Below are 12,463 nucleotides of genomic sequence, written 5' to 3'. Positions count from 1 at the left end.
TTTCATGCATAAGAAATGCAGCACAAAGTGCTTTGCATTAAAAACAATACCCAAAAACCGGTGCTAAAAGCTAAAAGAAAGCAGGATAAGAGGTTAAAATACACGCTACACAGCAAAAACTCAAAATCTTAACAAGAATATTTGTCTTATTTCTAGTTAAAATGTCTCATTTTTAGTCAAAAAATGTGAGCGAAGACGGAGCTGCTTTAAGACCAACACAGCAGCGGAGCGCGGCTCCGGTTATCTCTGAAGCTTAGCTTAGCTTAGCCGTGTTGTTATCTGCGCTGCGTCTGACACCTGTCAGTCGAGCGGGGGTTCATGTTCCTGCAGCTTCTTGGATGCTGCAGCGGAGCTTTCAATGTTTTTAATTGTTGTTGTTTTAACTGTTTCAATTTTAGTTTTAGTCTCGTCTTTGGGCCGAGCTATCTTTTTAGTTTTTATTAGTTTTAGTCACGTTCATTCTCCTTTTAGTCGTGTCAAGTTTCAGTCGACTAAAAGTCTGAGCATGTTAGTCTTATTTTAGTCAGAATTGTCCAGGATCATTTTAGTCTAGTTTTAGTCAAAGATTGTATTTAGCCAAACTCATTTTACAATTCAGACAAGGCTATCTTATTATTATATTATTGTCACCTTATAGACTCAAGAATACAATCATTCCAGATACAGAAGACTCTGATTTGAGTTTACGACATGTTTATTTTTCCGCATTTCTCCCCATCTTTTTCTTTTTCAACGACACATTGGGTTTTCTTTTCCAGGTCTATGTAGGAAAGTGGATCCAAAGATTAAACTGGTTTAAAGACTAAACCAGAGGAAACAACTTTAAAAAAGTATATTAAGGATCTTTGTTAGAACATTTAATCTCGTTTTGGTCAACGAAAATGAAGACACATTTTAGCAGAGTTCTTATTTTGTAATCTACTTTCTAGTTTAGTTTTTATTCCTCTACGATATTGCATTATATATTTAATTATCGTTATCGTCGCATGACCAGCATTTCCGTTGCGTCTCGTTTTCCTCAGGTGATAAAGGTTTGTTGACAACGATATTTAGTCATCACTTTCATTGACGAAAGCAGCTTTAATGCAGATAGCTGGAGTTTCACATTCATGCATATTGAGATGACATTTCTCCTTTGAGGTGGCAGAGCGGCAACAGGAAGACTGAGTCACACGCAGCAGCTCAATGCAAACAAGCTCTTCCTTTAAACGTCTGAGCTAAACACGACAACTTTCCAGGGTTCTCAGAATTGTTATTGCAACATATTTCAGCACGATTTATGGTCATAACATGTCATTAGCACTTCCTGACTGGGCTTTATCACGCCATCATATACAGATTTGAGTGGAAATGATTTTTTTTCAATTGATTTCAGTCTTTTCTTCTCCGTGTTACTCGTCTCTGCTGCATCGGCAGAGCGTGTGTTTTAGGGGCTGAGGAGGAAAATAAGAGAAAAGTTGCGATTAAATGTCAGTGCAGCTTTAATGTCACAGGGGTGTGAGCATAGACATATATACGTATATATATATACTATACTATATACTATATACTGTATACGTGTATATGTCTATGGGTGTGAGAGGGCCCCGTCCTCCAGCCGTTTACTCCAAGAGACACTGTAAACTCTTCTTTTTTTTCACACTTTACAGCTTGTATTTTATTGACAAAATCTCAGCCAAAATCCAGAGTCAATTCAATGAAAAGCTATGTATCTTACACCTGGTGATTGAACGGCTTTCTGGCCTCCAAAACGGAGCAAAACCTGGAAAAAATGTCTATATGATGACGTCATTTGCTTTAATTTGGACCCATTCTTTTTTTTTTTTCCAACATTATCTTTAGCTTTATTTGGTTTTCAAACTCTTCCAATGATGCACAACAATAAGAGCTCTTACTTAAAAGGAGACATCAAGGGCAGCTGAATTATTGTCCAGCATTCGAATCATATTTCCTTACAAGTCAGGTATTTATGAGATATCATAAAGCAACACTCAGTCTGGTTTTATATGAGAAAAGGATAGAGAAAAAAGAAAGACAGAAAAAAAAAAAAAAACCCAAACAAAACAAGAAAATAACAAGAAATCAAAAGACCAAAGGTTTCTCTATTTTTCAAGGGTTAGCCCTAATTATTTCACTATTGTGCATACACTGCAAAAACTCAAAATATTACCAGGAATATTTGTCTTATTTCTAGTTAAAATGTCAAATTGTTAGTCAGAAAAATCTCATTACACTTAAAACAAGTCATTACCAGAAAAATAACTTGTTATTTGACAATTTTCACCTGTTTCAAGTAAATTTTCACTTGAAATAAGTAGAAAAATCTGCCAGTGGAACAAGATTTATCTTCTCATTACAAGCAAAAAAATCTTGTTCCACTAGCAGATTTTTTTACTTATTTTAAGTAAAAATCTACTTGAAACAGGTGAAAATTGTTGTTTTTTCCAGTGATGAGTCTTGTTTTAAGTGTAATGAGATTTTCTTAAATGAGACATTCTAACTAGAAATAAGACAAATATTCTTGTTAAGAGTTTGAGTTTTTGCAGTGTAGTTCAGAAATACAAACTCAAATGTACACTTCACACAAAATAAAGAAATCAAGTACCAAAAGAAATGTAAACTCGTCTTTTAATCACCATTCCTTCCTCTTTTTGTGTCTTTCCATGGCCGTGCAGACAAGCAGAATGAGCTGGAGCTGCCCTGCCCGGTGCAGAAGTCGAGGGAGAGGAAACGGAGGCAGGGCCAGACGCAGCCGCCGCCGCAGACGCAGCAGCAGCAGCAGCCGCAGGTCAGCATGATGACGCAGATCAGCGGCGTGAGGAAGCTCAGCCACACGTCCAGCATCTCTGCCGGCAGCGGAAATCGCTTCGGGGTCAAGACGGACCAGGAGGAGCTGCTCTCCAAGGTGAGCGCCTGCACGGGCTGATCTCCCAGACCTGTTGGTGTGTTAAGTGTTGGCTTCTCTCGTCTAAAACCTGTGAATCCTGTTCTCTCTAACAGGACCTGGAGGACATCAACAAATGGGGACTGAACATTTTCAGAGTGGCTGAACATTCGCACAACCGACCGCTCACGTGCATCATGTACTCCATCTTCCAGGTCAGTCTCCTCCTTCCCCGTCCTCGACGTCTGCCCCATGAAAGCATTCACACACAAGCAGAAACAGCTGCAGCTAGTGGAGAAGACGGGATAACAGCCCATTATCAGCTTAAATTAAAGGCAGTTGGACTTGACAGTGACCCGTACAGTTACCCCAAGAACCAGTGGTCCATGGACATTAATATTTGGTACAGTTACCAAGAACCAGTGGTCCATGGACATTAATATTTGGTACAGTTACCAAGAACCAGTGGTCCATGGACATTAATATTTGGTACAGTTACCAAGAACCAGTGGTTCATGGACATTAATATTTGGTACAGGTACCAAGAACCAGTGGTCCATGGACATTAATATTTGGTACAGTTACCAAGAACCAGTGGTCCATGGACATTAATATTTGGTACAGTTACCAAGAACCAGTGGTTCATGGACATTAATATTTGGCCACCAATCCAGTTTCCTGATATTTATATGTACTTAATTTCTACACCGGGTAAATACACGAAGCAAAGCTTGAAGGCTTACAAAAGTCTTGACGCTTGGTCCGACTTCAAGGCAGGATTTGTTGTAGAAATTAAAGTGATGAGGACACTGAACTTTATGATTTGACCGTTTAACGTTAGCTACCCAAAAATCCAACATTACCTGATACAAAATGGGAACCACAAATCAGGGTTATAATAGTTTTGAATTTTTCATTTTAGTTTAGTTTTATTTCATTTTGACTTTTTCTCCTTCAATTCAGTTAGTTTTAATGTGTTTTTAGTGTGGGTTTGCTAGTTTTTATTATTTTTTTATTATTATTTTTATTTTAAAAAATGCTTCGTTTTAGTTTAGTTTTTATTAGTTTTACTTTTAGTTTTAGTTTTGACATCACGGACCGTGAGGCGTTAAGGTGCTGTAGCTGCCAGTTGGAGATAAACGGCCAGAGCGGAATTAATTGATCATACCAAGAGGCTTATATTGACAGGGACGAAAACGGAGGAAATTATATCTATAATTTCAGTTCGTTTTAGTTAGTTTTCTAAACACACAATATAGTTTCAGTTAGTTATCGTTTTTGTCTTTTAATTTTAATTTGGGGGGGTGGCTTCGTAGTGCAGACATTTCTCTTCTTTGGTTTAAAGACAGAAAACGGAACCTAACGAGCTGCTGGTTGAAAATACGACCAGCACAATGAAGCATCTTTTGATCACGGCCTCGGCGAAGGTCCAGTTTCTCTAAAAGTTCCTTGTTTGTGTCGCACGCAGGAGCGAGACCTCATGAGGACGTTCAAGATTCCCACGGACACCTTTGTGACGTTCATGCTGACCCTGGAGAGCCACTACCACTCGGACGTGGCCTACCACAACAGCCTGCACGCCGCCGACGTGGCCCAGTCCACGCACATCCTGCTGTCCACGCCCGCCCTGGACGTAGGTCACCTCGCCCCCGCTTCTCCTGCAAACCTGTGGTTCATTACCTTGTTACACTCAGAAACAGTTACATCGGCTAAAGATAGATCTGATCTGGAAACCTGGTTAGCATGTGGCGTCACTGGAGCATGCTAGCCCGCCACCACTGTTGTTACACTGCAAAAACTCCAAATCTTAACAAGAATATTTGTCTTATTTCTGTTTAAAATGTTTCATTTTTAGTCCAAAAAATCTCATTACACTTAAAACAAGACTCATCACTGGAAAAAACAACAATTTTCACCTGTTTCAAGTAGATTTTCCCTTAAAATAAGTAGAAAAATCTGCCAGTGGAAAAAGATTTTTTTGCTTGTAATAAGAAGATAAATCTTGTCCCACTGGCAGATTTTTCTACTTATTTCAAGTGAAAATTTACTTGAAACAGGTGAAAATTGTCGAATAACAAGTTATCTTTCTGGTGATGACTCTTGTTTTAAGTGTAATGAGATTTTTTGACTAAAAATTTGACATTTTAACTAGAAATAAGACAAATATTCTTATTAAGATTTTGACAATTTTCACCTGTTTCAAGTAAATTTTCATTTGAAATAAGTAAGAAAATCTGCCAGTGGGACAAGATTTATCTTCTCATTACAAGCAAAAAAATCTTGTTCCAATGGCAGATTTTTCTACTTATTTCAAGTGAAAATCCACTTGAAACAGGTGAAAATTGTTGTTTTTTCCAGTGATGAGTCTTGTTTTAAGTGTAATGAGATTTTTTTTACTAAAATGAGACATTTTAACTAGAAATAAGACAATTATTCTTGTTAAGATTTTGAGTTTTTGCAGTTTAGTTACCCAAATATCCAACATTACCTGATACAAAATGGGAACTGCAAATCCATGTTTCAGTTCCTGGAATCCAGTTGTTTCTGAGAATTGCAGTGATCCATTTGTCTCTCTTAAGCTTATTTTTCGGCAGTCTGTAAAACGATAACTCAGATTTCTTGCTATACAAATAAACTTACCTTGCCTCTTCATCCTCCCTTCCTCTCCCCAAACACAGGCGGTCTTCACCGATCTGGAGATCTTGGCAGCCATTTTCGCAGCAGCCATCCACGACGTCGACCACCCCGGGGTGTCCAACCAGTTTCTCATCAACACCAGTGAGTCCGTCTGGAAAAAAAACAAATAAAATCACAAACATCCAGTCAACATTTACCAAAAATAGTTACCACGGCCGACTCCTAACGTTTCTGTCCTCCTCCTCCTCTGCGATGATCAGACTCGGAGCTGGCTCTGATGTACAACGACGAGTCTGTGCTGGAGAACCACCACTTGGCCGTGGGATTCAAGCTGCTGCAGGAAGACAACTGTGACATTTTCCAAAACCTGACCAAGAAACAGCGGCAGACGCTCCGGAGGATGGTCATAGACATGGTGAGGAAACGTCTGCACGCCTGAGCCACACTGCAGCTCATCCACTCCCTGATCCCATTTTTAAATTAATCATTACTAGGGCTGGGGATCCATTCAAATCCCATTCTTAAGATTCAGAATCGATTATCAAGATTTGATTCGATCCAATTCCAATATTGATTTGGGTTAGTGTTATTTAAACAGTTTTTTGAGCTGTTGCATGAATTATATGACTGTAGTTATGCAACATATTAATACTAGAATTATATTGAGATTCAACAGCAAGTATTGCAGCTAATGATGCTGTAAGGACCAATCAGCTCCCAGAATGCTGATAGAACTGCTTTCAGAAACATCGTGTACAGATCCAGGGAGGAAACAGAGACGGATGAAATCGAATTCATTTTTTTCCCAAATTCCATTTTAATTTTTTTCCATTTTCGGTCTATTTCAGTTTTTAATTTTTGAGAATTTGGTTTTTAGCATTTTATGCAAATGTAACCCCAATACAGTATATAAAGTAATGAAATATAGACAATTTATGGAATTATAACCTAACACCTAACACATGTTTTCATACCTTTAAACATATTTAAAGACAAAAACATGGCACCAGTTATTCTCATGTCCAACAAAACATTCCTTTTTTGAGCATAAACAAAAAAATACCAAAAGTTGTAATGTAATGATGAAAAAAAATCGATCTTTAGACATATGAGTCGATTTTTAGGAATTAATATGAGAATGGATTTAGAATCAGATAATTGATTATTTCACCGCAGGTCTAATCATTCCATCATCTGTATTTTCTTTGCTGCCCAGGTTCTGGCGACGGACATGTCCAAACACATGAGTCTCCTGGCTAACCTGAAAACCATGGTGGAAACCAAGAAGGTGACCAGCTCTGGCGTGCTGCTGCTGGACAACTACACGGACCGGATGCAGGTGAGGAGCTGGCTCTTTCTCTGATGGAAACATTCCCGCCTGAAGCCGGGGGGAAAGTGGTGCTCATCAGCCGGTGTTCCTGCAGGTGCTGAGGAACATGGTGCACTGTGCAGACCTGAGCAACCCCACCAAGCCCCTGGACCTGTACCGCCAGTGGACCGACAGGATCATGGACGAGTTCTTCCACCAGGGGGACCGAGAGCGGGAGAGGGGCATGGAGATCAGCCCCATGTGTGACAAAAACACCGCCTCGGTGGAGAGAACTCAGGTACAGAGCAGCGGCGCTCAGCTCCACACGCAAACGCCACGGTTTTTAATTCTGAATTCATTATTCAGAATTAAACAATTTTCCTTCCAGTTTACATGGAAATAGTAATTCCGAATTGAGGTTTACATGGAAAACACGTTTGATCGGCTTTCTTCAAGAAGTTAAACTACCGGAAGAAAAACTAACTTTTTTTATATTGTGCACTTCGAGAATAAAGTCGAAATTTCGTGAATAAAGTCGATATTTCGTGAATAAATTCGAAATTTCGTGAATAAAGTCGATATTTCATGAATAAAGTCGAAATTTTGAGAATAAAGTCGAAATTTCGGGAATAAAATCGAAATTTTATAAAGTTGAAATTTCAGCCGTCAGCTACGAGGAATTAACAATTATTTAGCAAAAAAATAAGCATAGCTGATTTTTCAGGAAGGATAGGTGATCTTTCAGGACTTATGGGCCAATTAATTATTCCGAATTAAATCATTCCGAATTTAACTATTTTCCTTTGAGTTTACATGGAAATAGTAATTCCGAATTGAGGTTTACATGGAAAACACGTTTGATCGGCTTCATCCAATTCCTCTCCAGGTCTGGGGGTTGGGAAGGTTCTGATTGGATAGGGGGGGGGACCGGAAGTTAAACTACTGGAAGAAAAACTAACTTAGCCGCTACAACTTTGAAAAGCTAACAATTTTTATGTTTCCTGTTTCCAGCTGTTCTTTTAATTATTTCCAGGTCCTCCAAGCTATTTATTAAATAAATGGTCTCTGCTCTTGACCAGCGTTTACTGCGTGCTACATCTTGAAACTTTGTTTGGAAAACCAGCCCAGCGTGGAATATAAGATCATGGAGACAGACGGGAGAGGGAACGAGCAGAAAGAAAGACCGGAATTAGAGTGTATCCATGATCTGGAATTATTCTATTCGGATTTAAAATCAGAATAAGGCCACGTTTCCACATAGTATTTACAAAAACGGATATTTCCCCCTCTACGTTTTGAAAAATACGATCATTTATTTTACACAAACCCGCATAAATATCTGTTAAGGTGCTATGAGCAGCCAAACCTACAGGGGGCAGTGTAACGAGAAGATAAAGTCATGCTAGCCAATCAGAATCCTGGAAAAAAACATCAACAAATGACACGAGTAACTTCCAGTTACTTCCAAGATGAAACGAGAGTCTTTCGTTTGGAGTGACAGAGAAGTGGAGTTACTTTTAAGGCCCCGTTTCCACGTAGCAAAAACTGTGGCGTTTTCCTGCGGTTTGGCCGTTCATTTACACGAAAACAAAGCTCAAAGTCACCAAAAACGGAATAGCCATTTTCATTCGGAAATAAGGTGTTTATATGGTAATTTTTACTCATTTTAAATCGTATTTCATTTTTACGACGGAGTATTAGGGCCAAACTAAGACAAAAAAAATTGGAAATTACGAGAATAAAGTCATAAAATTACGAGAATAAAGTCAAAACCTAATGTTGCGAGAATAAAGTTGTAATATTACGAGAATAAAGTCATAATGTTGCGAGAATAAAGTCGTAATATTACAAGAATAAAGTCATAAAATTACGAGAATAAAGTCAAAACCTAATGTTACGAGAATATAGTCGTAATATTACGAGAATAAAGTCATATTGTTGCGAGAATAAAGTTGTAATATTACGACTTTATTCTTGTAATTTTACGACTTTATTCTCATAATTTTATGACTTTATGCTCGTAATTTCAATTTTTTTTTGTCTTAGTTTGGCCCTAATACGCCGTCGTACATTTTAATTCTGAATTAAAGAGGAATTAAACTTCCCATGCAAACACACTCAAAGTTGTAGTTTTTTAATTCTTTATCTTCTAACATCTGTGTTGCTTATGTTTCCAGGTGGGCTTCATCGACTACATCGTGCACCCTCTGTGGGAGACGTGGGCCGACCTGGTCCACCCCGACGCCCAGGACATCCTGGACACGCTGGAGTTCAACAGGAACTGGTACCAGAGCATGATCCCCCAGAGCCCGTCTCCCCCCTTCTACAGCGACGGGGAGGGAGAGGGAGGCCCGCACGCCGACAGCGAGGGCGAGCCCGGAGAGAGCAAATTCAACTTCAACCTGACCGTGGACCCCGACGACAGACAGAGCGGACTCATAGAGAGCAGAGTGATGGACCGATGTGACTCCGGTCAGGACAGAGCAGACGTGAAGACGCACGACGTCTCCCCGGCGGAAACATAGCTGAGTCGGTGGCGTCCTCGGAGAGCGGAAACCTCTCACGGAATTGATTTTATTCGCAGTGGAGCAATCCTGCAAACCCCGGCTCTTCGGAGCCGCCTGGATGAAAGGGTCTGACTGAATGTGGGGCACCCCTGCGGCTGAGGCCTGGAAACCCTGTGGCAGTTTGTTTTGCGCGCCCCTCGGAGGAGCTGGAAGAGCGAGTGCTCTGTTCTCGGAGGAAGGGACTGCAGAGGCGCGGCTGAATCTGGGCCGTCGCACACCCACAGTCTGAAATCAGCGGTACGAATCCATGAACTGAGAGAAATCCACCTTCCAAACTTGCACTTCAGGACAATTTTGTCTTCACGTGGAACATTTGTAATGTCTTGAGACTGGAGAGCACATGGAGTCCAACCAAAACTACAGGTCTGCAAGTTACTCGGAACCAAGTAGTTTTTTTTGTGTTTTTTTTTTAAAAACACTTGTATAAAAATAACTGGTGTGCCTTTTTCCTTTTTTTTTATGTGTTTTTATAATTTATTGAACACATTCATGAAGCTGTAAAATGTTTCTGATTTTCTACAAAGCGACATAGCTGTGTGTCACAGTCTTCCTGATGTCCTGGCAATAGTATCAGCTCTCTCACTGACACGTGTCAAGAATCGCTCCACTTCCCAGCACGACTTGCACTTTGTGGAACACTGTAAAGAAATGAGGAGTAGCACGGAGAGCAGCTGCAGTCCTCCAACCAAACCATCGCAACCAGTTATTCCACATGTAGAGGGAATGCACATGACGTCACAGATGCAACTTCACAGCGGGTTACGCCCACTGAGTGGCAGCGTAAACTTTCAGTTTGAGCAACTTGAAAACATCTAAAATGGGAAAGATCTGTTGTGTGATCGACTGTACTCATAGATTTAGCAAGGAATCGGAGTTATCGTTTTACAGACTGCTGAAAAATAAGCTTAAGAGAGACAAATGTATTGCTGAAATTCACAGAAACAACTGGACTCCAGGCACCGAAACGTGGATTTGTGGTTCCCATTTTGTATCAAGTAATGTTGGATTTTTGGGTAGCTACACTGCAAAAACTCAAAATCTTAACAAGAATATTTGTATTTTTTCTAGTTAAAATGTCTCATTTTTAGTCAAAAGAAATCTCATTACACTTAAAACAAGACTCATCACTGGAAAAAACAACAATTTTCACCTGTTTCAAGTAGATTTTCACTTAAAATAAGTAGAAAAATCTGCCAGTGGAACAAGATTTTTTTTCTTGTAATAAGAAGATAAATCTTGTCCCACTGGCAGATTTTTCTGCTTATTTTAAGTGAAAATTTACTTGAAACAGGTGAAAATTGTCAAAAAACAAGTTATATAATATAATGAGACATTTTAACTAGAAATAAGATAAATATTCCTGGTAAGATTTAGTTTTTGCAGTGTAACGTTAAACGGTCAAATCATAAAGTTCGGTGTCCTCATCACTTTAATTTCGCCAACAAATCCTGCCTTGAAGTCGGACCAAGCGTCAAGACTTTTGTACGCCTTCAAGCTTTGCTTCGTGTATATGTACATCTAAATATCAGGAAAACTGGATTCGCGAAATATTAATGTCCATGGACCACTGGTTCTTGGGGTAACTGTACAGGTCACTGTAAAGTCCAACTGACTTTAATTTAAGCCCATAATCGTCCGTTATCCCGTCTTCTCCACTAGCTGCGGCTTTTTTGCCACTCAGTGAGAGTAAGGGGACGTAGTCCAGTGGGAAAGTGACGTCAATGCAAACCCTCTATTCCTTCAAAACTTCGAGAGAGAACCTCCAAAGATGCTGTAAAGAAAGCACTTTGTGGATTTCACTGCCGCTCGTCCACAGTGTGATCAGGCACCTGAAGGGCCGTCGTGTCCTGCAGGTGAGGCTTCCAGGTCCAGGTCAGACCTGCGTCCTGACGTCTTCCCCGTTCCCCGCTCAAGGCCGACCACTCCAAACTCATCAAAGGTTAAAGTTCAGACCCCGTAGCTGTTAGAAACGCCCCCCCCCCCCTCCGTGCTTCCTCACTCCATCGGCTCACAGAGACACACCTGTCATCCCCCCTGAATGCGCTTTTACACCGCGACCCGTTTGTGCACAAATATACATTTAACCCAGTTTTTACAAAGCAACATGTTCGTGACGGAATATTTGTATTTGCATCTTTTTTTTTTTGAATATCGCAGCACCTTGAATATGTGGACGGTTCTGCAGCTGGTTGCAGATCGGTTCCAGACTTCCTTAAAGGTACCACGGTGTATGACACGGGGGGGTTTGGGGTCCAGATACGACGCCCCCCCCCCGAGTGTGAGTGTGTGTGCGTGAGAGAGAGAGAGAGAGTGCGTAAGTGGTCACAGAGGTTGCACAGTCTTGTTGCACCCAGCTCTGTTGCGCTGACAGTGTATTTATTACCTTTTCCTTGTAATATGATAATATTGACTGCTAATATCTCTGTATATTTGATATTATTTATACGCACTACAACACGTCAGTCACAGTTTGACCGAACTCGTCTCGTGGTTCGTCTGTATTTCCTAAGATATTTTGCTATATATCCCCTTAAGAGGAACAGAAGGAATGTTAGACTTGATAATCCAGCCAGAAACGTTGGTGACGTGTCCACCGGGCTCTGAATCTGTGTTCCTGGCGGAGGGTGGCGGAGGGCTGGACACTTACTGCAGTGTACGGTGACAGGTCACTGTACAGCTGTGGGAGGATAGAAGTATATAGAAAACATTGTTTCAAATGTATTTTTTCAGTGTTTTCTTCACAGTATATTGGTGTACAGTATGTTGTGCTCAAGAAAAGTTTTCTATCTGATTATTAAAATAGATACGTATAACAAAACCTTGTGGTCTGGATGTTATTAGGTCAACTTAGTTTTGTCTGGCTTCTTATGTTTTGTCCAATTCTGCAACCTCAAATGCAGAAATGATGTGAAAAAAGCACATTTGGATAGTACATTTGCACCAATTATGTTCAAGGACTCAAAACCGAGTCAGATGACACCACCCACGACTCTCTATGTCTAAACATTCAAAAGTTATGGCAGAAAGTAGGAACTATCAGATATGGACCAATCAGATTAAATTCAA

The 12,463-nt window shown here is 40.2% G+C and overlaps 1 protein-coding gene across 2 annotated transcripts in view; it reads left to right on the top strand.

The window, feature by feature from the left end:
- LOC133453084 (cAMP-specific 3',5'-cyclic phosphodiesterase 4B-like) overlaps positions 1-12,206 on the top strand; it is a 128,687-nt gene extending 116,481 nt beyond the window's left edge. For both annotated transcript variants that reach the window (XM_061732946.1, XM_061732945.1), the window contains exons 11-18: positions 2,676-2,905; positions 3,001-3,099; positions 4,353-4,517; positions 5,563-5,662; positions 5,782-5,936; positions 6,738-6,860; positions 6,946-7,128; positions 9,008-12,206. In XM_061732946.1, the coding sequence (XP_061588930.1) occupies positions 2,676-2,905; positions 3,001-3,099; positions 4,353-4,517; positions 5,563-5,662; positions 5,782-5,936; positions 6,738-6,860; positions 6,946-7,128; positions 9,008-9,355 (1,403 nt within the window). In that variant the 3' untranslated portion in view covers positions 9,356-12,206. The remainder of the gene's footprint in view (positions 1-2,675; positions 2,906-3,000; positions 3,100-4,352; positions 4,518-5,562; positions 5,663-5,781; positions 5,937-6,737; positions 6,861-6,945; positions 7,129-9,007) is intronic.
- The last annotated feature ends 257 nt before the right edge of the window (positions 12,207-12,463 follow it).

Source organism: Cololabis saira, chromosome 10, assembly GCF_033807715.1.
Source record: "Cololabis saira isolate AMF1-May2022 chromosome 10, fColSai1.1, whole genome shotgun sequence".
NCBI classification, from domain to species: domain Eukaryota; kingdom Metazoa; phylum Chordata; class Actinopteri; order Beloniformes; family Belonidae; genus Cololabis; species Cololabis saira.
Note: the sequence above shows the minus strand (reverse complement) of the source record. Positions and strands in the feature narration are given on the sequence as shown.